This window comes from Eumetopias jubatus, unplaced genomic scaffold (assembly GCF_037043125.1).
Source record: "Eumetopias jubatus isolate StellerSeaLion01/CBP00866 unplaced genomic scaffold, mEumJub1_p1.0 scaffold_3, whole genome shotgun sequence".
Taxonomy (NCBI): domain Eukaryota; kingdom Metazoa; phylum Chordata; class Mammalia; order Carnivora; family Otariidae; genus Eumetopias; species Eumetopias jubatus.
In genome coordinates, this window is record NW_028274809.1 from 45,603,843 (window position 1) to 45,627,973 (window position 24,131).

Here is a 24,131-nt window from a genome sequence, read left to right on the forward strand (position 1 = left end):
TTGAAAGTGATAAGTACTAAATTAAAAGGAAAAAAAAGAGCAGGAACTCGTGGACTGAGAGTGACGTGGGTGTGTGTATGTGTGTGTGTGCTAATTTTCAAATTTTTTGTAAGGTGGTTAGAGGAGGCTTTATGGAGAAGGTAACATTTGAGCTAAGACTTGAAGGAAATGATGGAAATCTGGAATGCAAGTACCATATGTTGCTCAGAATTTGCTGCTTACTTACTTTATCTCCAGACTATATAAAAGCCACGATACCACCCATTTGACAGAAAAATAGCTAGGCAGATTTTTGGTTGTCCTCTTTATTTCAAGCAGTATCATGCTGGAGAGAGATTAAGTAGACCGACTTCATTCAAAACAATTCAAAACTGTTCATGCATTTAGGTAGGCAAGCACATTTGGCATAGCACAGATTGTATTGAACTCATTCACTGAGGATTAACATCTGAGAAAAGGACTAGGGTTTGCTTAGAAATTACTACTGAAATTTCTAGTGTATTCAGTATAAGGCAGGCTTAATTTTCGTTGTGGTGTTCTTACAGGCTATTCAATAGCTTGAGCAGTGTTTTCAGAGAAAAAAAAAATCTATGTCAAATGCATTAGCAGACTGTAAGTTGGTTTTCCAGACAAAATTGTAGATGAGCATTGCGTGTGCATTATGTGTAATTTTAGTTTCACATTTTGGCCACGATCATTTAGATTTCCCAATGATACATGGAAAGAAACTTAAGTAGTACCTAACATGAGAGATTTTCCTTTTTATTTTTTCCATTTTAACTAAAGTGAAAACAGCAGTTTTATTTAACTGAAAAGCCTTTACAAAGGAGATTGAGAAATGTTGACTGGTTGCACTGAAGAAACTACTCACCATTGTAGACAGTTTATCTAATTTCATTTTATTTCTATACTTCACTGAAATGCTGTATATGAGTTGTCTTCTGTTTACTTTTTCAGATTTTAAGGTCATTTTTCAAAATTAATTGTTATTACATTGCTTTAGAATATAAAATATGATTGTTCTTCACAAAATAGAAATTTAACTCAGCTCAAATAATCATTGAATGCCTATTCTTGTTCAGTTGGTGCAATAAAGAGAGGAGGTGGGCACAACAAAAGTAACAATTTGGATAACCATCCTAAAAGGAGATTTTAAATTTGAAAAGTGAAAGTCTATAGTGGATGGAAGAACAAAGGATGCAAACTCCATAGGCCTACTCCTTATTCACCTACCCCCTTACCCTCTCAGGGACCTTGAGGCTGAGGGGGAAAAATATTGTCCAAGTACGTGACAGATCCCCCTCCACTCTCCCTGATGGCTTCCTATGTATCTAATGTTTTAAATGGGGAAAGAAGAGGAAAGAGAAATGATGAATGTGAAATTGTTGGCATATACTCAGAAGAGTCTAAAGGAAGCACTTGAATACTCTAACCTCTTTGTCTCTCCCTGGTGATAAACAATGCCCAAGAGCAGAGGGAAGGGAGGGAATTCCTTGGAAGATTCTCTGGAAGGAAAGCCAGCAGCTGGGGCGATGCTGTGTGCTGCTGGAAAAGGCAGCATCCGTGGTTCGGTCCAGGGGGCCACAAGGGACTGCCCTGCTGCTATTTCCTGTGAATGTGAATGCCCTAAGGCAGTCTTTGCCCATTTCATGAGGGCGGCAGCTGACGCTGCCTTGATTGCAGTCCTTTAAAGACTTGTACAGTTAGAGAAACTTTAAATAATGTTAGCCCAGACCTTCATAACCCCGGCAGGCACCGAGGCCAGCTGGGTTAGGAAGGCGGGAGGGCTGCTATAGCTTTCTGAAAATTGTTCCAAAATATGAGCTGTTGTGACTGACACGGTCTTCTTCCTTTCTGGCCCCACAGAGGTCTAAATATGAGGGACACACTTGGCAGGAACCATCAAGTGACCTATTTCCTTTTCATTCAAAATAGGAGTCCCAAAGGGTATATCATCTCTGAGAAGTTTAGGGAAGAAAGAAGGACAGCTTCATGTGCTGTCTTTTTAATAAGTGTATCAATGGACAATTCCTTCCTTCCTTCACTCATGCATTCATCCACCCTGCAAAAATGTTCATCAAAGGCTAATTATATGACACTGGGTGTGAAGGTTACTGAGATGAACATAGTTCTGGCTCCCAAGGAGCTCACAGTCCAGTGGGGAAAATTATCTGAGCAAACACTTGTCTGAATAAGAGATAAAATTTGTGTGACATGTGAGAACTTTACATTATTTCTGCAAGGAAGAACTTCAGTTAGTGTCTAGGGAATGTCCAGCATAGGCTTAGGGACTTTTATTTCCTCTATTTCCCGAAGTTTTTAAGTAGACCCCAATAATTTCCTACACAAAGAGAATCACATCTTTCCTGGGCAGTCAAAGGTTTCAATATGGCCATTTCTATGCAGGCTTTTTTGTACAAATATAATTCTATAAAGGAATGTGGACCTAGGGCATGGCCAGTAGGTGAGCAGCAGTTCTGATGACTGAATTTCTAATTATCTGTTGTAATAAGATAGTGGATTTGGTCTGCCATCTAGTGATTAAAACTGAATTCTTACAACTACATTTAAAAGCACATCAAAGCTTTATGAGAAGACACATCTATGAGGATATATGAGAAACACAGGACAATTGAGTTACTCTGGAATAAAATGTGGTCAGATAAAATACATCTTGTCTGTCTAAGATATCAGTGCCAGCACGTTTGTGGTAATGGCTTCACAATGAACTGGTTCAGTTTGTTGGAATATGATAAGGGTAAAAGAACCCTGCAGCTTGGAAGACAAAATTTTTGGAAGTTGCGACACCACAGAAGATCACAAAATAATGGCAATATTATCAGATATCTACCAATCCTCCTCAATTTTAAGAAAGATAAACATAAATAGCAAACTACAAGTGTCACAATATTGCAGTTTGGGAATGTTTCTTTCAGATTTTATTTAAAAAAATTGTTTACCCATGTACTTTAAGACCAGTAACTGTTTAAGTTCTAGGCCTTAAATCAAGGTTCATGTTAACTTGGGTTAATTTTTATGATTTCTGTGGAGGAATCAGGACAGTATTGAACCTCTCAGAATGTCGTATGAACATTTCTATTTGTTTTTTCTTTTATAATATTGTCATTTATAAAATAATATGTCATGACAACTTCACTGCAAATTGTCTACAATTTTGCTTTCTATTTTACTTTTCTTCTCATTGAAGTAAACATCTATGGAGAAAACAGCAGGGCCAACCTAATCATCAGGCGCACAACTACCATGTACAAACCCGAGAACGGCAAGCCACCCTGTATTTTCTACTCGATGTTTCTTTGTACATGTCTTTCATTCAGACATGAACAATGAGAGTTCACTGAGTTTTTGTGCCCTCTGTAATGTGTGTGGATTCTTGTGCGGGGGAAGAGAAGACAGGGTTTAGCAGCAAATGTGGTTTTTCGTCTCCTCGCCATTTAAAAGTATTCCAACTAACTTTCCACATCATTTTAAATTTAATTATAAATTCTCAGGGGGAATAGGACCAGTGATGACTCAGAGTATATAACTAGCTTTTAACATTGTCATTTAAAGAAAGTCATACAGTGGCTTACTTCTTTGCCCCTTGGCAACTTGAGGTCATGCTGTCTTAAACTTCCAGGAAGAAAGTGACCTTCTATGAGTTAACACAAAAGAGAGGATGTGTCTTTTTATTCTAACCCCAAAGAAGCCACAGAGAACAGGATAACTCACCCCCAAAGAGTCTCTCACACATTTTAATGATATTTAATTGACAACATTATTGCATGGCATCTTGATTTTCTTTTGTTTTTCATATTCTCTAATTTCCACATATTTAATTGTTTCATTGGTGTAACTGGTAATGATAATATATACTTTTTGAAAATAGAACAGAACTTTCAATATTTTGCACACGCAGTACTAGGCGCATACCCACTTAACTCTCAGTAATTATGTCAAACACTTTTGCCCCTCAGGGTATGGAAAGGGAGAAGCAAGCTACTTGAACTTACCGTGAATCTCTTTTTCAGCCAATGGCATTTAGTGTTTGTGATTGGATATTTCTTTCTCAATCAAAACTTAATGAACAAAGTTACTCTTAAATTATTTACTTAACTGAATTGTCCAATGGACTATAGATATAAGTCCATTTCTGGATAGGTTGTGTTTTGTGGAAATGTTCGTTATAGAGTTACATTGTCTCACAGTGATTTTTCCCTCTAAAAGTAACACGGCTATTTGATGTATAAATTTTTTAATTTACTTCAAAACAATCCTGCATTACAGCATGTTAAGGCATGAGTTCTATTTTCTCCCCCGTTTAAAATTCCTAAAATACACTGAGTCACTACTGTTTTGGTCAGCTGTGTGTTTTGTGATAAACCTATTTTATTGAAGATGAAACAGATTAGAAACTTAGTGCCTTAGTTATCTTCTTGTGAATGGCACAGAAACCAGAATGTGGCATTGTGCTTTGAAAGCAACTCTCCATTTGCCACATAGCTGGGATGAAGGACTAGATACGTGAAGCGAAAGCATTCCATGGGGCAATGAGAAGAATGTTACCCAAGAAAAGCTTTCTAGAGTTAGGAGGATAGATATTTGGGTCAATGTCTTTCCCCTGAACTGAAATTTTTATCTGTAGCTCTGCACTGAGTATATTGGTAAATGATAAATTCTTTCTATTATAATACTTTGTATACTGGCAGATGGTTACTACATATGTTGTGGTGAGCATTTTGTAATGTATGTAATTGTGGAATCACTATGTTGTACACCTGAAAATATAATATTGTATATCAACTACATTTCAATTAAAAATAAAGAAAAAATATAAATTCTTTTATATACTAATCACAAATGCATTTTTTATTTTTAGTTTTAGTTTTGTAAAATACAAAGTTAACACCGGTGCAATTAAGTTAGTGAACCATAATTTAGACTCATTCACGCATTCCCATCTATCCATTGAACAACTATTTGTTGAATGTTGGCTCCCTGCAAGGTCTGGAGTCAAGCTTTAGAAATACCATGATGAACAAGAAAAACTAGTCCTTAACTTCGCGGAATTTACTGGCTAGCGAAGGAGATAAGGAAATAAATAAAAATAGTAAACTGATACTACTTATGATAAGTTTTATGAGGGCAGTGATTTTTGCCTGTCCACATTTTAGAAACTGGTTAATTAGCTGGCATATAATACAAAATGAATGAATGGGTGGATGAGTGAATGAGTTGGATAAAGGAGGTCTGCTTTTGTAGAGGGGCCAGAATGGTGGGGGCAGGTGACAAGCAAACCGTAATAGTGAGCTCTGTGTGCCTGGCATGGGGGAAGGGGAGTTTGTGCAAGGACTGGGAAGGGGGATCTTTGGGCTTCAGAATTTAAGTAGTTTGGAGGATTCTAAAGGAACTAAGCAAGGTTGCTATGATCCACATTGTGTTTTAAAATACCATAGTTTTGTTTCTTAAAAGTCACAAAGTTAAAGAAGTAATATATTTATCTTATAATAATTGTATAATAGAATTGTTATATGTATAAATGTGTGTATATATTTTCTAAATCTGCATTACATTTTTATCTAAATGTAGAAAAGTATTTGGCAGATATTATATAATAGCTTACCATATTGTTGTGGTCATGACTTTCTTTAATTAATTTTGATGCGAAGATAATGCATTGCCTGTTTAAGCTTTGCTTGTCTTTTGTGGTTTAGTAAGCATCTTTAGTTTAGTAAATACATCTCATGAAATGAGATACTGTTATTCTTTTCTACCTTATGTTTAAAACTAATTTTTAAAAACCCGTACACTTTTTTTTTAAGTTTTTCTTCATGGAACAAGAATACATATTGTCTTCTGTTGTTTTGGGATTTATTAATCTAAAGTTTCTAGTGATTGAAAATCACATATGGTTCACCAAACATGGAAATTATATATTCCCTTTTGAATTATTCTTTTTCTCCCCCTTTCAGATTTTTTTTTTAATCTCTTCTTACTGATCTTCCTATATTTGGTTATTTAAACCTTCACAAATGAAATCTTTTGGGAAACATTACCTGCTTTCAACTTTGGATCACTTTTTTTCCCTTCCCCTGTCATGCTAGGATATAAGTATCATAATCATTTCATTGTGAATTACATATTACTTAGTATGTAAATACCAATGAAGTAACTTCATTTGTGTTTTGCCTCCTTGGTAGGTTACTGCTTAGCCCAGAATTTTTTGAACCCACAGGATGACTCACCTTAACTATTTCCCAGATTCCAAAATTTCAGAAGATTACTAACCCCCGCCCCCCTTTTTCTTCTTATTCTAGAAGGATATGGTGAAGAAATAGCCTGTACTCAGAATGGTCAGATGTACTTAAACAGAGACATTTGGAAACCTGCCCCTTGCCAGATCTGTGTCTGTGACAATGGAGCCATTCTTTGTGACAAGATACAGTGCCAGGATGTACTTGAATGTGCTGACCCTGTAACCCCTCCTGGAGAATGCTGTCCTGTCTGCCCACACACAACTGGAGGTGGCAATACGAATTTTGGTAAGAAAGCTTAAAGCCAACCCAGAACTGATCCAATGACTCATCTTTATAGTTGCAGTGGTTTTTGCTCTCAGAATTCAGCAACCAAAGAGAATAATGAAGCCACTCATCAATGACGTTTGGGGTTAATGGTTTTGCTCACCCATCTTATCTAACATTAGTGAGAGGGAGAGGATAATTTCCTGTCTTCTTAAAAACCAGGGGAATTTGGGGCTGAGTTTTATGTGGTTATGTCTAATTTGAGAATTTCTTATAGTCATTTCAGATGGTCATTTGTTACCTTGTCCATGCTGGATGCCTCCAAAATATTTGTTGGTATTCTGTGAGGTCCATTAATGTCCAAGAAGAGATTTAGAAAACACATTTGTCTTCTCTGGTGCCAAGGTTGCTCTTGGGAATGGAATAATTATTTCTAATATAATTTAATGCCAGAGCACCCTCTGTTACATCGACTCACGAATGCAGAATGCTTTTAATGATGGCTCAGAAAGACAAAAGAATGAGATGGATTTCCTGAAGAAAAGAATGATATAAATTCCTGGTTTTTAAAACATTTTGGAGACAAATATCTGTGTTTAATATAGACTGTATTTGAATACATGTGTTAAAGACACATATTAGAGAAACAAGTTCATATTCATATGTTTTAATGAACCAGGTAAGATTAATATTAAACTACTAGGTTATTTGTTTTAGCAGTCATGAATGTTTTAGTGGTGTGTGCATCATTGTCGAAATAGTGTTAAGGCTTTATTCTCTCCTGCTCAAAATTCTGTTGCAAGTAACAACAAATAAAATGAGGTATTCAACCATACTTTCATGAAATATTAGACAGTAATTTACCAGTTCTCCTCTTGGATATCATTCAACAGTAACAGTGTGCCTTGAATAAATACCTAAACTCAATTATTTGCTAAATAATCAGAAAGATATAATAGGAAGAATTAAAAATATGACACCTAAGGGCTACCCAAAGCTGATGCAATCTGCAAAGAAGCTCCAGGAACAAAGTAAAATTAAACCTGTGGGGATAAGTAAGTTGGGACAATAGTGGCAAATAAAAAAAATAGCAAAATATGTGACCTTCTGCAAATAGCTGGGTTTGGAAAGTCCAGTTTGTCCCAAAATGAATAATAAAAACAGAGCTAGCAACAGCATTAATGCAAAGATACTTTAAGAAAAAAGATGGGAGAGTTTAGCTACATTTACAAAATAAAGAACATACTGGTAAATATATTACCACAGAACTGATAGAAATTATGACCATTTCACCATAAACTAAGTAAAACTTAGTGGAGTAATTTATTAAGAAAGGCCTACATTAGAAATACAAAATAATTAATGATGAAGAAAGAAGTAGAAAGAAAACCAAAAACCATCATAGGGAAATGAAGATGACAGAGGAAGAAGCACGGAAGAATCAACACTGCCATTAAAAAAAATAATTATTTTAACAGAACTATGAAAAAAGAGCATTTGCTTTTCCTCATAATTGAAATAAAGATAGTTGGCAAAAATGAATAAATATTCTTGATAAAGATGCTTAGTAACTTAGTACCAAATGGCATTTCATTAACATGATAAAATATTTACTTCTCAGCTTAAAAGCTTCATTATGTTTAGTACTAGACTTATTTTCTTTAAACTCAGAGATAGAACATGGATATCCATCATCACAACTACAATTTAATATTATTGAATGTACCTGAACAAACAATTAGATAAAAAGAAATGAAAGTTTTAGAAATTAGAAGAGAGGAGGTAAAATGATTAGTTGTAGAAAATATAATTGTGTTCTTATAAAACTTAAAGGGAATGGAGTAAAAAACTACTAAAAATTAATTTAGTAAGACAATGCAGTGTAAAATCAACAAATTAGTAGATTTACTATATACCAACAATCACCCCATAGAATAAAAAATGGGAATAAAACATACCTCATGTGTAATAGCAACACATAGGATAAAATGGCTAAGAATAAGCAACATGAAATGTATAAGATCTACCTGAAAAAAACTGTAAAGCACTGCTAACACAAATGATAACTTTAAAAAATGGAATGTCCCGTTATATTTTTGGTTGGGAAGACCAGTAATAGAAAAATCAGTAATGGTGTCCCCCTCCGGGGGGTTGAAATATGGGAAATAGGGGAAAGGGAGAGGATAGAAGAAGCTTTTTTTCACTCTATAATTGTGTACGTTTAATGTATTTTGGATTTTTAGCTGTATGAATGGAGAGCCTACTCAAAAAAAGTATAAAAAACAAAAATATAGAATATTGATTGAAGATAATTCATTACAATTTTAATAGTTAATTTTACAACTTAATGGACTTTAAATGCTATATGAATGGTGTGAAGAATATTTACATAATGTCAGAATTTTCTAAAGGGATGTATTACTTTGTCTGTTATGGAAATATTGATCTAAAACAACTTTTGAGTTCTGCCTACTGGTAATAAGGAAACCTGTTTAAGTTAAATTCTACACCCCAAAAACCTATTACTGAAAATAAATATTTAGGAGATCCTCAATAACTGTTTGTCCTTAAAATAACGTATTTAATGTATTTATTCTTCTCTTTTTATAGGTAGAGGAAGAAAGGTAAGTTTTACTTTGCATAGTTTCATTTTCATAAAATATCTTTTTCATTCTAATACTGTCCACTCAGGACTGTGTTTTATGGTATTTGAAAGCCTTTTGTAAAGTACAAATTACCAAATATAAATATCTGAAATACTTTGCTTATAGATTACAGCTGCCTCTATTTTATTCACTTGGTTAATTTTTGTTTATAGATGTTTCTTTTAGAAGGTTGTAAATCCCTTAGATTGAGACTATTCCACATTAACCTTTGAACTAATTGCATTTTTGGGGCACCTGGGTGGCTCAGTCTGTTAAGTGACTGATTCTTGATTTCGGCTCAGGTCAGGGTCTCAGGGTCATGAGATGGAGCCCCCTGTCAGGCTCCAGGCTGGGTGTGGAGCCTGCCTATGATTCTCCCTCTCCCTCTGACTCTCCTCCCCCTCTCTCTCTAAAAAAAAAAAAAAAAAAAAAAAAGAACAAATTATTTGCATTTATCACTGTGCTTAGTATATACCTTACACATATTAGAAGTTCAGTTACTGCTTAATTGAAGGAAGGATGGATGGAAGGAAGGAAGAAAGAAAGAGTGGGTGGGGGTGATGGTTGTACCCTCAGTGGGGTTGTGGCCCCTCTTCTACTGGTTGGAAAGTAAATATTCACTTAAAAGAAGTAATTGAACACTTTACCAGACACACATCACCTTCTCTTCTCTCCCCTCCCCCCGGTTCAAGGAGCCTATAATCTAATAATCCCAGAAACAATCCTTACACTCAAGAGGACAGTGGTACAATTTAGCCATGACCCTAGATATACCTGGCTAGTTTAGCCACGTGTCTTCTGGATATGGGTAATCCCCCTGAGTGAAGAGAGTTCCATTCTCTTGGAATTGTTCTCAGTTTTCTAGTTAATTTGAAAACGGTGGCATTTGCTTCAGTCTTATCCAGATGGGATGGACTCAGGGGTCAGGAATGGAAATAGGCAGTCATCCTGAATTTCATGGCAGATATTAGGCAGATTACCACCAACTTTAAACTGTCTTTACTTTTGCATACAGTAGAACTTCAGTAAGGTGAAAATCAGATAATCAGGTAAAGCAATGCTATACCTTCATGGTAAATGAAAGTGATGCTATCAAGGGGAGGTCCTGGCTACTTTTACACTTTTTAGTTAAAAGGGCAATACCATAAATTGTCTTATTTGGAACAAATATCAGTGAAGCCATTTAGATTTGAATAGATGTCAAAGGAGTAGGTCTACGAATAACAGCTCACATTTAATTTACATCTGAAATTAAATCTGAAATTTCCCAAAGGCAGTGCAGCGGGGAGGGCACCCTCAAAGCAGCTGCCAATGTACCACATTCTAGTTATGTGCCACTATCTTCATGACTCTGTCATTTATTATCAAGTGCCATCAGAACTATCAGAGCAGAAATGTAATGTAATAAAAGTGTATTTTGTGCTTGGTTTATATGAATATTGATTTTATTTATAACATATTCGTTCATTCATGTTAACCCCCAAATAAGTACTGAGTCTTTGTCATATCCCCGTATGAGGCAAAGGATACAGATGATGCAATGATGGGAAAAACACTGTGATGGTCTCCATGGTAACGCCATCTTGTAAAAGTGGTGAGGCATGTCCATGTGGCATTAAGTGATGAATAATAGACAAGAAGCAAAATTAAGCTATAATTCTCATCTGAATCTGAGTATTTGAATTTTAGGTTTCCCAGTGGGTTTGAAAATCAAATTTAGCAAAAGCTTAGACAAATGATCATTCCATGCAAATTAACTTACTCAAAGCCCATATTTAAAAAAAAAAAGCAACAAATACTTACACTGGTGGCTTATTTCCAAAATAAGAATCGTTATTGAATCATTAGAAAAATGTATTATCAGACTGATAATGGAGCACTTAATCCCATATCAAGTATTGTGGAACAACAGAAAGTTCATAATAGGATATCAGAAGCCTTACAATTTAGTTGAGAAAGATATCAGCGAGTTCCATTTCTCCTAAACACAAAGTAAGAGCCAAGGCTGCATTTTAATTTCTGGTCTCTTAAAATGGAGATTTCTCAACCATTCTTAGTGGACTATCCCATTTTTCTCTTTTTGGCTGAAATAATTCCTCTTCCCTTTGACTTGTTTTTCTAGATTTGTTCTAGAAAGGAACTTTTTTTTTCAGTATTATTCTCATAAAGTCCTTTAGGTATTGGGCATGGATTTATCTACCCTTTCTAAATAATTCAAATTCTTTCAGTATCTCAGAGAAAGCTCTTACAGCTCTTAAGAGGTTATTTTTTATTATTTTCAGGTTATGTTAAAAATAGGAAGGCCTGGGCTAGAAGTTAGGAGACTTAGAAATGCAGAAATAAGCCTGCTCTGTTTGGCTGCCCGTATGTGCTGATCCCTTTCTTCTAGTCTTTTTGTAGGTTGTCTTTTAGTCTCGTGTCCTACCTTGAACTTACTCAGATAGAGCTCCATCCTGCTTCTGTAGAACCATCTCCCACTGCCGAATTCTAACCTGAGCATTAGAATCAGCAGGTGTGATCAGGGTATGGTTCTGCCATCGAATCCATTACTAAGACTATGAGGATTGTAAAATAGTTTTAAAATTTCACCTCACAAAATTTTGTCAGATGTGAGATACTACTGAAAGGATATAATTTCATTGTACCTTTCAGGAGTATGCTTAAGTGATCTAGATCAAAAACCTGAAAAATATGTATGATCTTTAACCCACAACTTTAAATTCTAGAAATACATCGTAAGGTATTAACTAGAGATGCTACACAAATATTTATAAACAAGGATATTCATTGTAGTTATTTTTAATTGTAAAAATGAAACTGTATTCTAAGAGTAAAATACTGAGGCATTGATGAGGTAAATCAAGTTCGGGTACATGATGGAAAACTAAGAATACAAGAATGTTAAAAACGGTTTTCTCCTGGGTGTTGAGTATGATATTTAGTTTCTTCTGTAAGTTTCCTCTATTTTCAAAATTCCCCATTAACCCATATTATTTTTATAGTCAGATAAAAGAGCATTACATGTGAAAAGAGAAATTAAATAAAATAGAACTCATTACTCTAGCTTTTTCTACATTTTGGGTATAATCCTTAATGTATTCATAATCTGCAATTGCCCAGTAAAAAGCATTACTTCATACTATATTAATGGAAATTAATACGTTCAAAAATTTATTGAGGATTTCTCTATGTCAAACTGAGGATATAAAATTGACTTGATCATGACCTTGGGGAGACCAACATTTGTTGGAAGACAAATTCCAAAATAAATAATAGAAGTAAATATGTGGTAAAATAGAGCCATATAACGTACAATTCATCCAATATTATTTAATCTATGTACTTGAAATCATGCTATGAGAATATGATTTTTGAGAAACTGAAGTTCAAAGGATCCCATCTATATCTGTTGTGTTTGCTGCATCTATTGTAAAAGCCAACTAAACTGCCTGATGTTATTTCCTTTAAGTTATGATTGTTTCTTGTGTTATTTTTATTTTCCTATTCAGTTAATATTTTTTCTAGATTTTCCTAATTGTCTAACCAATATTATGTCTTTTCTTTCTTCCTTTTTTGGTAGATAAGCAAACTTACCTCTTGTTATTTCTCAGATTCTTCCATGAGTTATAAAAAAGATGGCAGGAGTTTTAGAAATGGCATCTGGAAGTTACTAAAAACTAGGTGGCATGTAGTATGAGTGTGAAAATTCAGACATATCCAAATGTTGGATTTTCTTTTGAGTTTTCAGACTTTGGGTAGTGTTCCTATGGTGCTTCGACTTTACACCTTTTCATGACAAGTATCTCCTGATCTAGTCAATTCGTTAGGCTTATTCACTATAAAAACTAAGGTGAAATAACTTTATGCTTTTCAAATATTGGATTGATATTTTTGTGTCTTTCGTATGGTAGTAATTTTTTTCATCAATAATGTCTGACTACTGTAAATATTGTTTCTTTTCTCATCTCCTTTTTGTTTTTTACATTTCTTTTTTTTAAGATTTTATTTATTTATTTGAGAGAGAGGGCATGAGCAAGAGGGAGAACATGAGCAGGGGGGAGGGGCAGAGAGAGGGGGAGAAGCAGACCCCCCACTGCACAGGGAGCCTGACATGGGGCTCGAACCCAGGACTGGGATCATGACCTGAGCCAAAAGCAGATACTTCACCCACTGAGCCAACCTGGCACCCATTTTTTACATTTCTTACATTGAGATTCCCAGTGTTTATATGGAATATTCTAGTGTGACATGATTATGCACAAGCTATTATATTTTGATAATTGAATTTTTTTTTTGCTTCATAGGGACAAAAAGGAGAACCAGGATTAGTGCCTGTTGTAAGTATATATATATATGTATATATATATATATATTCGTTTTTGTGTCTTTAATAAACTTAGTTATAGTTGTATATTATTGCTTACATACATACTCTCATAGAAAGGGAAATTAGTTATTTTATAACCAAGTTTTAGTATAAGACAAGCAAACCAAGAGATTGATTCTTTAATATAATATTTAATGTTTATTTATTACAATATTCCTGAATTTTATTGTCCCATGACTGAAAGTGAACATCAGGATCTTACAAAGTTAAGCACATTATATATGGATGTAAAGTGATAGTTAAGATGTATATTTTTTACAGTATAAATAGCCATGTAATCTAAATAGAAAGGCATGATTTAATGTGCCACACTTCTGGAAATATGTCTTGCCATTATCCTGATTGAAATTCCCTATTTTATAAGAATTCTTAAGTTATTTAGACCTGTACATGATCAAAAAGTATATTATTAAGTAGGATGAAAATTCTTCAACCAGCAGTCTCATCGATCTCAAAGGAGTTGTCATCACTCTGTCAAGACAAAAAGTATATGCATGTTGATTTATTTGGCAGTGTTTGCATTTTTGCTTTGCCTTGAAATTGGCTTGTTTTTAACAAAGATTACCTAGAAAGTAAATCATTCATTTGTTATCTTTCATTTATAAACCCTTCCGTGTACTTACTCCGCCTTAGGTGCTATTTTAAGTGCTTTACAAATATTTATTTATTTGTCTTCACAACTCTGCCAGGGAGGTAATTTTATAGTCATCATCACCATTTTGCAGAAGGAGGAATATTAAGCATGGAGAGATTAAGTCCAATGTCATACCGCTGGGAAGGGATTAGAGTTAGTGAGGATTTGAACCCAGGCCTCGTGGCTCCAGCTTTGGTGCTCTCATTCACTGTAACAGTAGAGCCTCCCTGTATTAGAGTGTAAATTAGGTAATGTCCTAACACATAAGCAAGCTGGACATGGGCATCAATTGACAACATCCATTTGCTCCAAAAAATTTCACTGGGATTTTTGCGGTTATTCTTACTTGTTTGACTATTGATTTTCTAAAACTGTCAAAACTTCATCTTTACAGATTATCTTATTTGTCGTTTAGGTAACAGGCATACGTGGGCGTCCAGGACCAGCAGTAAGTAGTTTCCTCCAACATTCATGGTACTCTTAAGTTCTTAGAGATACTGAAAGTCCTTATAAATATTATACCCATCAAAAGACAATAGAATGCAAAACCATGATGCTTGGCTTCTTGAAACATTTGTTTTTGAAACAGCTTCAAGTTCAAGTGTTCCTTTGCAGCAATGAATGATGCAAAAAAGATCATTTCGTTCTGAAATTGATGAACCCTGTTATTTCTCTAGTGTCCCTATTGGTTATATGAAAGGCAAAGCGATCTGTTGTTACATTGTTAATTTTAGATTAGCTTTACTCATTGAAATTAGGGCACACCTGTCTATTGTTTGACAATGATTAAAGGTAGGCTCCTTTTATCTGTTTAATGAAACAAACTGTTAATTTCATCTGTTAGTGAAATTAAATCATATTTCCATAGAATTTGAGAAATTACACATCAGAAGAGCGTATTACTGGTTTAGCACAGAAGACTACTGATTTCAGGTTTGGATTAGTAGTAGCATTCCTAGGTAACTAGATGGAGAACACACACGTATGTTCCCTCAGATCACCGATAATTTGGGTTTCACACATCTATGTAGTTCTAAAAATCCGAACTGTATTTTAGTGGCCATCATTTAGTACCAAAGGTTTGCATGGGACAAGACAGGAAAAATGATCCTTATAAATTTTGCAATTATCATTCAAGTAATATGTTCAGCTCACTGGGCTCCTTGACGCTCTGATGTAGCACTTAATTCTTTAATTCTTTACAGGCCTTTAAGCTTCATTGCTAACATAAACAGCCTTTCTGTGTACGCAGGGCTTTTATATGCACGTGGCTTTATTTTCTATAGTCTTCAGTTGAATCGAATTAGAAAAGAAGAGCGATACTTCTGTTTTCCGGTTTTCTTAGATCAAGCAAGCATTTAAAACAAGAACATCTGAAGTATGTGTGTTTTGAAGGCATAATCATCATTTTCTGTTTCAGGGACCTCCTGGTTCACAAGGACCAAGAGGAGAGAGGGGCCCGAAGGGAAAACCTGTAAGTTGACAGCAGAGTCGCCTTTTTTGTGAATTGTACCCTGTACTGAGTAAGCACCTCGAGACCACATTCCCAGGATGCGGCAAAGAGTTGGTGGCGCTGTTTCTCTCTCACCTCTATCAAATGGGACAGAATTCAGGTCGTGAAGTGATTGTGCGTCTCTTCTGATTCAGAGGAAATGATCACATGGTAATAATTACCTATTATCTTCGTAGGTAACACAAACGGCGTCTCTTCGTCCCTCAGGAGGCCAAACTAAAATAAAGTAGAACCTAAGGAAACCTAATGAATACCTCATGTTGTTTTCAGAAGTTGTAAATCATGAGTGAACAATGCCAGGAATGTCCTGTTGAGATAAAACACCCTAGTTCTGTGATCTGTGGTTGCTACAGGAATAACCAAACTGGATAAAGGAAAAAATTATTAGAGGACTAAATTTTCTTTCAAGTGGTTGTACAGTGAATTTATTTCCCAAGTAACACTCTATCTTTTTTCACTGCACAGCTGATACAGAGTTATCAAAGGAGTCATTTTAAAAAATCAACAAATCCATTACCAGAACAAAGGGAACACCCTTAAATTTAAATGATCAACTTTATACCCTTGAGATAAAACATCAACATATTATATAATATATGCCAGAGTTTTTTTACTTATTACCAAGTCCTAGGATAGCAATTCTTTTTCTTTTTAGATCTCACCCTCAGAAACTAATGTCTTTCATATATTAAATAACTGGATTAATTTTTGTATTGCTATCAGTATCTTATGTTTTAATCAGAAAAATTTGTGCTCTTTAATTTTCTGTCTAATGACATCTACTAAATTTAACTCTCTAGATTTTTAGCCTTCTAAATATGTGTTTATCCATATGTAGATGGGAGAAATAGATGAGCAAGGAAGCAAAAAACAACCTTGAATATATAAATAAGGAAAAATGTATTTTAGATCATGTCACTAGGAGCTCTTGCCACTGGTTTCATCTTTGATATTATTTTATGCTTCCACACATTTGACCAAGTATAGCATGCTGACAATACTTTTTCCAAACTGGAGCTGGAGTTATGGATATAGGTATTGGCAGGCGTGCAGGTAAATGACAGTTTTCCCAAGGAAACAGGGCATAGTCCTATAGGTGTGTAGGAAGGCTGTGTTCTGATTACCCCATGCTGTTCTTCATTCTTCATTGTTGGGCTTACTGAGCTACCTCACCAGTGTTGGTAGCATGAACACTGTTAGTGGCTCTCCAGATGTCTGCCCAGGGTCTAGAATGACCGAAACAGATAGAAGATAACTTCAGTTAGGTGAAGTGCAGGGGACCATGCAGAAAATAATGTGCATCAATGTACTCATGCCCTTAAATAATTGATAACACTGAGTCCTAAGTCTAGGTGGAAGTTACTATGGAAATACTGGTTGGACTTTCAGAATTCCTTATTAGGATTCAGTGAGTCTACTCTTGCCCCGTCTTCTCTACTTGACTTAGTGTGTGATATGCTCCGCTTCCTATCTTGGTTAACAATGAGACAATCAATGGAGAATTAGGGGTGTGTTTGTGTGTATGTGTGTGTGTGTGTGTGTGTGTGTGTGTGTGTGTGTGTGTGTAAGAGGAGTAGCTATTTATTTGGAATTAAGCAAAACAATCTTGGCAGATGCCCAAATAGGAAATCTGTTCTCTTAATCCTAGCAAGCATTGGTGTGATGGTAAGTGTTTAACGACTGACTCATTAAAAAAAAACGTGCCTGTACTTTTGCTGATTTCCCTGGTGTAAATGCTTCCAACATGGCCAATTGCAAGATCCTGGCATGATGTCACAAAATACCTGTAGGTAGAGTATTTTGCCTCAGGTCCCAAGACATGGAGAAGCCGCTTACCAGACAAAAGCTGTGGCTGGCACAATGTAGGCTGCTACTGCCATCTTAAATACCAGTTTCTCCCTCTGCTTCCATCACCATCAAAAACACACAGAAATCTCACGATGGAAAGCATGGTTTCTCAAGCTCAACACTATTGGTATTTGGGGCCACTTAATTCCTATGCATTGTAGGATGATTGGCAGCATTTCTGATTTCTACCCACTAGATGCCAGTAGCAATACCTGTCCTCCTTCTTCATACAGTTGTGAGAGCTAAAAATGTCTCTTGATGTTACTGAATGTCCCCCTGGGGAAAGAGAGCAACAGTGCTCAGGCTCAAGAACTACTGCTACAGAGGTACTCTCACGAAGCCTTCGTTCCTAGCCAATGACCATCGGGACTGTCTCTCATCATATGTCCTTGGTTTTAACTAAGTTAACCTGATAACTTCATAGTGACAAACTAGCAATTTGTCTGTCAGAAGATGGACAATGGTGTGCTGAGTTCTAATTGCACATGACACTTAAACTCTGTAGATCTGTTTCCTCATCTGTAAAATGGGACAATCTCACCAACTCTAACATTTCATGATGTGTGTGTGTGTGTGTGTGTGTGTGTGGTGAATAAAGTTCTTTACCATTGAGGTAATTTATTAGTCTTTTCTATTTGTGGATGTTTAAAGGTCGCCACCTAGTGGCAATATATAAGTACTTTTTATGTTATGTTAATCACCATACAATTATATCATTAGTTTTTGATGTAGTGTTCCATGATTCATTGTCTGCGTATAACACCCAGTGCTCCATGCGGTACGTGCCCTCTTTAACACCCATCACCAGGCTAACCCATCCCCCCACCCCCTCCCCTCTAGAACCCTCAGTTTATTTCTCAGAGTCCACAGTCTCTCATGGTTCGTCTCCCCTCCGATTTTTCCCTCCTTCATTTTTCCCTTCCTACTATCTTCTTCTTTTTTTTTTAACATATAATATATTATTTGTTTCAGAGGTACAGGTCTGTGATTCATCAGTCTTACACAATAAGTACTTTTTATTGTAGATGTCTGAGATTAGTACTAGAGTATCCTGGGGGATGGGTGGGAATGATGATAAATGGAATATTTACCTTAATATAAAATGTATATAATTCAGCTCACTTAGAAATATGAAGGTATATATTTTAATGTGTTCCCAAATGATAGTTTTTGTTTTCAGTGTTTCTTAGTAAAACTGCTCATATACTATATTTTTCTTACTTTCACTTACAATTATGTTCACTTAATTTTGGATAATTTTTACAAATTTTTATTAATTTTAATCTCAATTTGCATGAGAGTAAATCATGTAGGTTATTTAGAGTAGATGCTTTGGAGGCACAGAATGCATCATGAAGTCAATAGAAAAGTGGGCTGGCTTCAGAGTGGACTTTAAAACATGATTATTAATCACAGAGGGATGGAGAAAGGACACAATTTTTGAGGATTAATATTACCCAAAATTCTCTCTATTCTCATTGACACTAAATGTAGTTTTTGGTGTTGTCTTTAGAAATCCCCTTGGGAGCAGAGATGTTTCAGCTCACTTTTTGTATAACAATACCTGGTTATCAATTAGCAATTTCACATTTCAAAACGACATTAGAAGTTTTCCACACAAGGCTCTTTGAGTAGATCAGACTACTACATTTTCTGCACTACCACTGACAATATGAACTTCCAGCTGATGGTGCTCACATTCCTATGATCCAGGAGTCCTAGATAGCAATTAGAATCAGCCTCGTAAGTATAATTAAAAGAGTTCAGTGAATTGACAGTGGTCTAGGAGTCAGAAAGTGTTTGACTTGATAAAGGAGGAGAATAATTTTCTGAGAAATTAGTTTTTAAAGTGGAAGTTTTTCAGACTATCTACTTTTATTTGAATAGATAAGTTTGCTTATATTCTAGTCTTCTAAGAAGTAAACATATCTATATGAATCTATATAAATGTTTGAATATATTAATTAAATTAATGAATAGCTATTATGCCACCCTCCCCAAAGCCGTTATATGCAAACTGCCCCCTTTCCCATCTCAGCTTGTTTTATATTTATTCTTTCTGCTGTATTAACTCATATTTTAATTACTTATTGTAAGCCAGGAGGTGTTCTCATGTTTAGGCATGAGAAGCTCCTTTTATTGAACTCCAATTCCCTTACTATATTTTTCTTGATCTGCTTCTAATTATAACAGTCATACTGACTTTTGAGTTCTTTGGTCCCTTCTTTCTTTTGAAAGTCCGTTAGGACTCTTCAGGGGTTAAAAAGTCAGAAAATACTTCACAAGGCTTGTGGGAATGATGAGGTTGGGGGATGGAGCATTTCCAGCACTGAGGACGTGGCTGTTCACCAAGCTGCCTTCAGAATGTGGGTTGGGAGGAGGGTGGAATTTGGCAGCTAGAAACCATTGCTCACTTCTCTGAGAACTAGACTTGGCTAGTTCTACTTGACCCAGGCTGGGTCACTGTGCCTTTCCCTCTGTTTCTTATTGGTCTGGTCTACCTTTGGGGATGGTAAAGGAAATAAAGTGTGCCAGACTTGAGGGACGAGAATAAAGAGGATTGAGATGTGAAAATGTAGTAAGCATATATTGTGTCTGCCATGTGCCAAGAACTATACAAAACATTAAAAAAATTAGAAATGAAAAAAACCACAAACCCCAGTCAAGGGGCTTTCAGATGTTTTTTTGGTGGGAGGAGGTTAAGTAGACACATGTATAGTTAACCGTAATCTAAGACAGACAAGTGAATTTAGAAATTTTTATTAAACACCACAAAACCAACCAAATAGGGAAGCTTGTTCTAGAACACTGGTGAACGGAATGCAATTTTATAATTCTTCCAAGAAGGCTCATACTGGGGATTTAATACATCAAGAGCCAAGTTTTGACCAGAATGTACAACCATGCCCTGATGGAGAGGCTGTGATCAGGGCTGAAATCAGCAGTGTCAGCAGAGCTGATGAAATTACTGTAGGTGGCTGGATTGCTATTGGTTTTGTTTTTTTTTTATAGGACTTTATTTATTTATTTTTTTTTTTAGAGAAGTTTGAGGTTCACATCAAAATTTAAAGGTGGGCACAGAGAGTTCTCATATACGATCTGTCGCCATATCCATAGCCTTCCCCATTATCAAGATCCCCCATCAGAATCCATAGTTTGCATTAGAATTGCTCTTGATGGGGTTTGGACGAGTGTATACTGGCACATATTCATCATCATAGTATCACACAGAGTGTTTTCACTGTTCTAAAATTCTTCTGTGCTCTGCCTTTTAATCTCCCCATTCCCACCCCAACCCCTGGCCACTGCTAATCTCCATAATTTCGCCTTTTCCAGAATGTCATAGAATCGGAAGCGTACAGTGTGTCTATTCCTTTTTAAAATAATGAACACTTCATCTCCATCAAGAAGTCTGTGCTTTTAGCTTTCTACTAAGTACATATTTGGCAATGTGTTCTAATTTGCGCTGGCTTGTTTTCCCAGGGTCCTCGTGGTCCTCAGGGAATTGATGGAGAACCAGGTGTTCCTGGTCAGCCCGGTGCCCCAGGGCCTCCTGGACATCCATCCCACCCAGGACCTGATGGCATGAGCAGGGTGAGTTCTATGCATTGTTCAATGTTATATTTAGATAATATGTTAATTTTAAAATTTTTATTATTGAAGGATAGTTGACATACAATGTTCTAGTTGTTTCAAGTGTACAATGTAGTGTTTCAACAATTCTATACATTCCTCAATGCTCACCGTGGTAAGTGTAGTCACCATCTGCCACTATACAATATTATTACAATATTATTGTTTGTATCCCCTAAGCTGTACTTACTTTTCATCCCTGTGACTTATTATTTCATAACCAGAAGTTTGTGCCTCTTCATCCCCTTCACCTACTTTGCCCATCCCCCCCACCTAAGTTTGTGATTTATTATTATGATTTTAAGTTGTCTTAGTTCACATGTTGGCCCTTGACTGGAAGAGCAGCTAAGTGAATGCAGTGCTACTATGGAGCAACAATAAAACTAGGAAATCCACAGAGAATTGTTGGAAAATTCAAAATAGCATTTTTCAAAGTACCACTTCAAATTACTTGTGTTTTTCAATGCCAGTTCTGGACTCTGCAATTTTATTCTTTCCATTGATTCTAAAGGGCTACTAATACTGTCCCCAATATAAATTGAAAAGAGCGACATCTTTCTTCTTCTGCTGTTCTCTAGGCTCAGAATGCTCACAAAATCTGTGTCATGTCCTCCACAAGAAGGGAGGATGACACATCCAGTATGATGTATATGGAATGGGCCACTGAGTTGACATGAAAAATCCTATCTGATGATTTCCCAATTTTAGTTTCCTGCCAGAAATAAAATAAAACAAAATGTCTTTCTATATATGCTTCCTTGAATTCTTAGTGGCAGACGTAGGGGCTTTATGAGTAGATGCATAGCAAAGCTAGGGAACATATGGACTGAAATCGGATTTTTGTTTTATTATAATTTATACAGTTGCTTCTCAACTGATTGCAGAAGGAATTGCCAATTTATTTTTTTCAACAGTATGCACATTTCCCCTACTAAGATCTGGAAATTAATCGAACTCCTGGAATATATCTGGACAGTTTTGGTCAATTGGGTTACCAGAGTTTTTGTGATGTGAAAGGGAATAGATAAAACCGTTGCCAATTCTTGGAACAGTCAGAGAGTCATTAAAAGGATTATAAAATCAACTTACATAAATACAGTTAAAGTTTACTGGTCATGAACAAAGAAACAAGAATACCATCTAAGTAAAATAGTCTGAAATGGAAACTGGAATCTGCAGGACAAATGTTTTAAAAGCAGCTTTTAGGCTTTGTTCAGATGTTTGGAATGCTCCAATTGTGGGAGAAAATCAGATAAAGAGATTTAAAGCTGAAAACGATTAGACCAGCAGAACGGTATATGCTTTTACCAAGGAGGAGACATTTGGCCCATTGCAGTAGTTGTTCTGAAGGAACTTAGTTGTAAAATACTCTGAGGAAGATTGTTCAATCAAAAACATGTACAATGGAAAAGAACTCGAATCTTTCTGCGCTTTAAAGTCAAAAGTATAAAATGATTCTCAGAAGAGTCATTCTATGAGAATCCCAGAGAATGTGCATTTCTCAATCTAAAAGTTTGTTGATCTATGTCTTTTGCTGTGGAAATAACATGAACACATTGCTTTTACAGCCATTTTCAGCTCAGATGGCTGGGTTAGATGAAAAATCTGGACTTGGAAGTCAAGTAGGCCTCATGCCTGGCTCTGTGGTAAGTGCAGATTTTACTGATAATCAAAGTTTCTTGTGGAAAATAACATTATATAAAGCAAGGTTTGAATTAGCTAGTTAAGAAGTAATATGTGTCTTCTTAAACAAATCCATCCATCCATCCATTAACTCATTCAGTTTATTTGTCAAACCCTGCCGTGTCCCAATTAAAAGCCCAGTGGTGTTCCATTTGTAACTGTGCAAAGAATTTGTTGACTTTAATAAAGGGCTGCCTGTATATTTCATTTAATATTTGAAGAAAATAAAGGATTTTAAAACATATAACCACCACAACAAAACCCATACTTTTGACGGTGTTTTTAGAAACAGTGATTTGGCAAAACTTTGACATGGGAAGTTTTGCCATTTTAATTTTCATTATTTCCTATTTAATATCCTCTGGCTGCCTATGCCAACAGCTCTAAAGTTTCCTGACTGGGCCTAGCAACCCTATTCCCATTGTCTTTTGAATTTCTTCAACTGCCAAAGAGTCCCATTTTCTCTGGTCAAGTACTTTAACCTGGGTATTTGGAGAATACAATCTCACTGAACAAATTAACACTTATCCAACCAACTCTCCCATGCTTTTTTGCTCATAACATAATTCAAAGTCATCCCAGATTAATGGAATTCTGGGCAATAGCAAGTGTAAAGTTAGACTACATACATAAGCACATCTTTTACCCATCCTTAAACACTGCCTGTCTGTCTACTTTTTAAATCACTAGCAGTATGGGCTCATTCAATGATTACCATGGGATATGTTTCTGAAATATATGTGTTTCCATCCATCTGAAGTTCAAATTGCAAATATGTTTATTTTTTAAATGGAGCTTTTGTTTTCTTACTAGCTAAAACCCTGATCAATTCAAAATAAAAATTTAAATTTTTGCCATAAGAACAAACTTGATTTTGATTTAATTGGTTTTGCTTTTTCTTACACTTCAAAAATTATATGGATATATGATTAATACAATTTTTAAAATGGCATTTTCCTTTCCTTCCCTTTGTCATGCCTTGGTGCAATCATTTCATGTTTAAATGGAAAAAGCCTATGTGGATACTTTAAATGTTTGTTATGAAAGAAAGAAATAATCCAGAAATCTCAGTGCTGTAGATAATTTTAAACTTACATTTAATATAATCTAGTCAATATTGTTGATAGCTTCCTAAGTCTTTAATTCAATGTGCTCATTAAAGCTATAAGAGTTATCTGCTGTGATGCTGAAGAACTCAATAGACAGTTTGAGAATTACTTAACTGCCTGCCAAGATTTTTCTTTCGTTGGATATTCTGGTTTAACAG

At 35.6% G+C, this 24,131-nt stretch overlaps 1 protein-coding gene across 1 annotated transcript in view; it reads left to right on the plus strand.

Moving 5' to 3' along the window:
- The window catches only part of COL5A2 (collagen type V alpha 2 chain), a 138,760-nt gene that overhangs the window by 61,287 nt on the left and 53,342 nt on the right, over positions 1–24,131 (plus strand). The window contains exons 2-8 of the mRNA XM_028123120.2: positions 6,318–6,542; positions 9,132–9,145; positions 13,471–13,503; positions 14,603–14,635; positions 15,608–15,661; positions 21,032–21,142; positions 22,750–22,827. Of these exons, the coding sequence (XP_027978921.1) occupies positions 6,318–6,542; positions 9,132–9,145; positions 13,471–13,503; positions 14,603–14,635; positions 15,608–15,661; positions 21,032–21,142; positions 22,750–22,827 (548 nt within the window). The remainder of the gene's footprint in view (positions 1–6,317; positions 6,543–9,131; positions 9,146–13,470; positions 13,504–14,602; positions 14,636–15,607; positions 15,662–21,031; positions 21,143–22,749; positions 22,828–24,131) is intronic.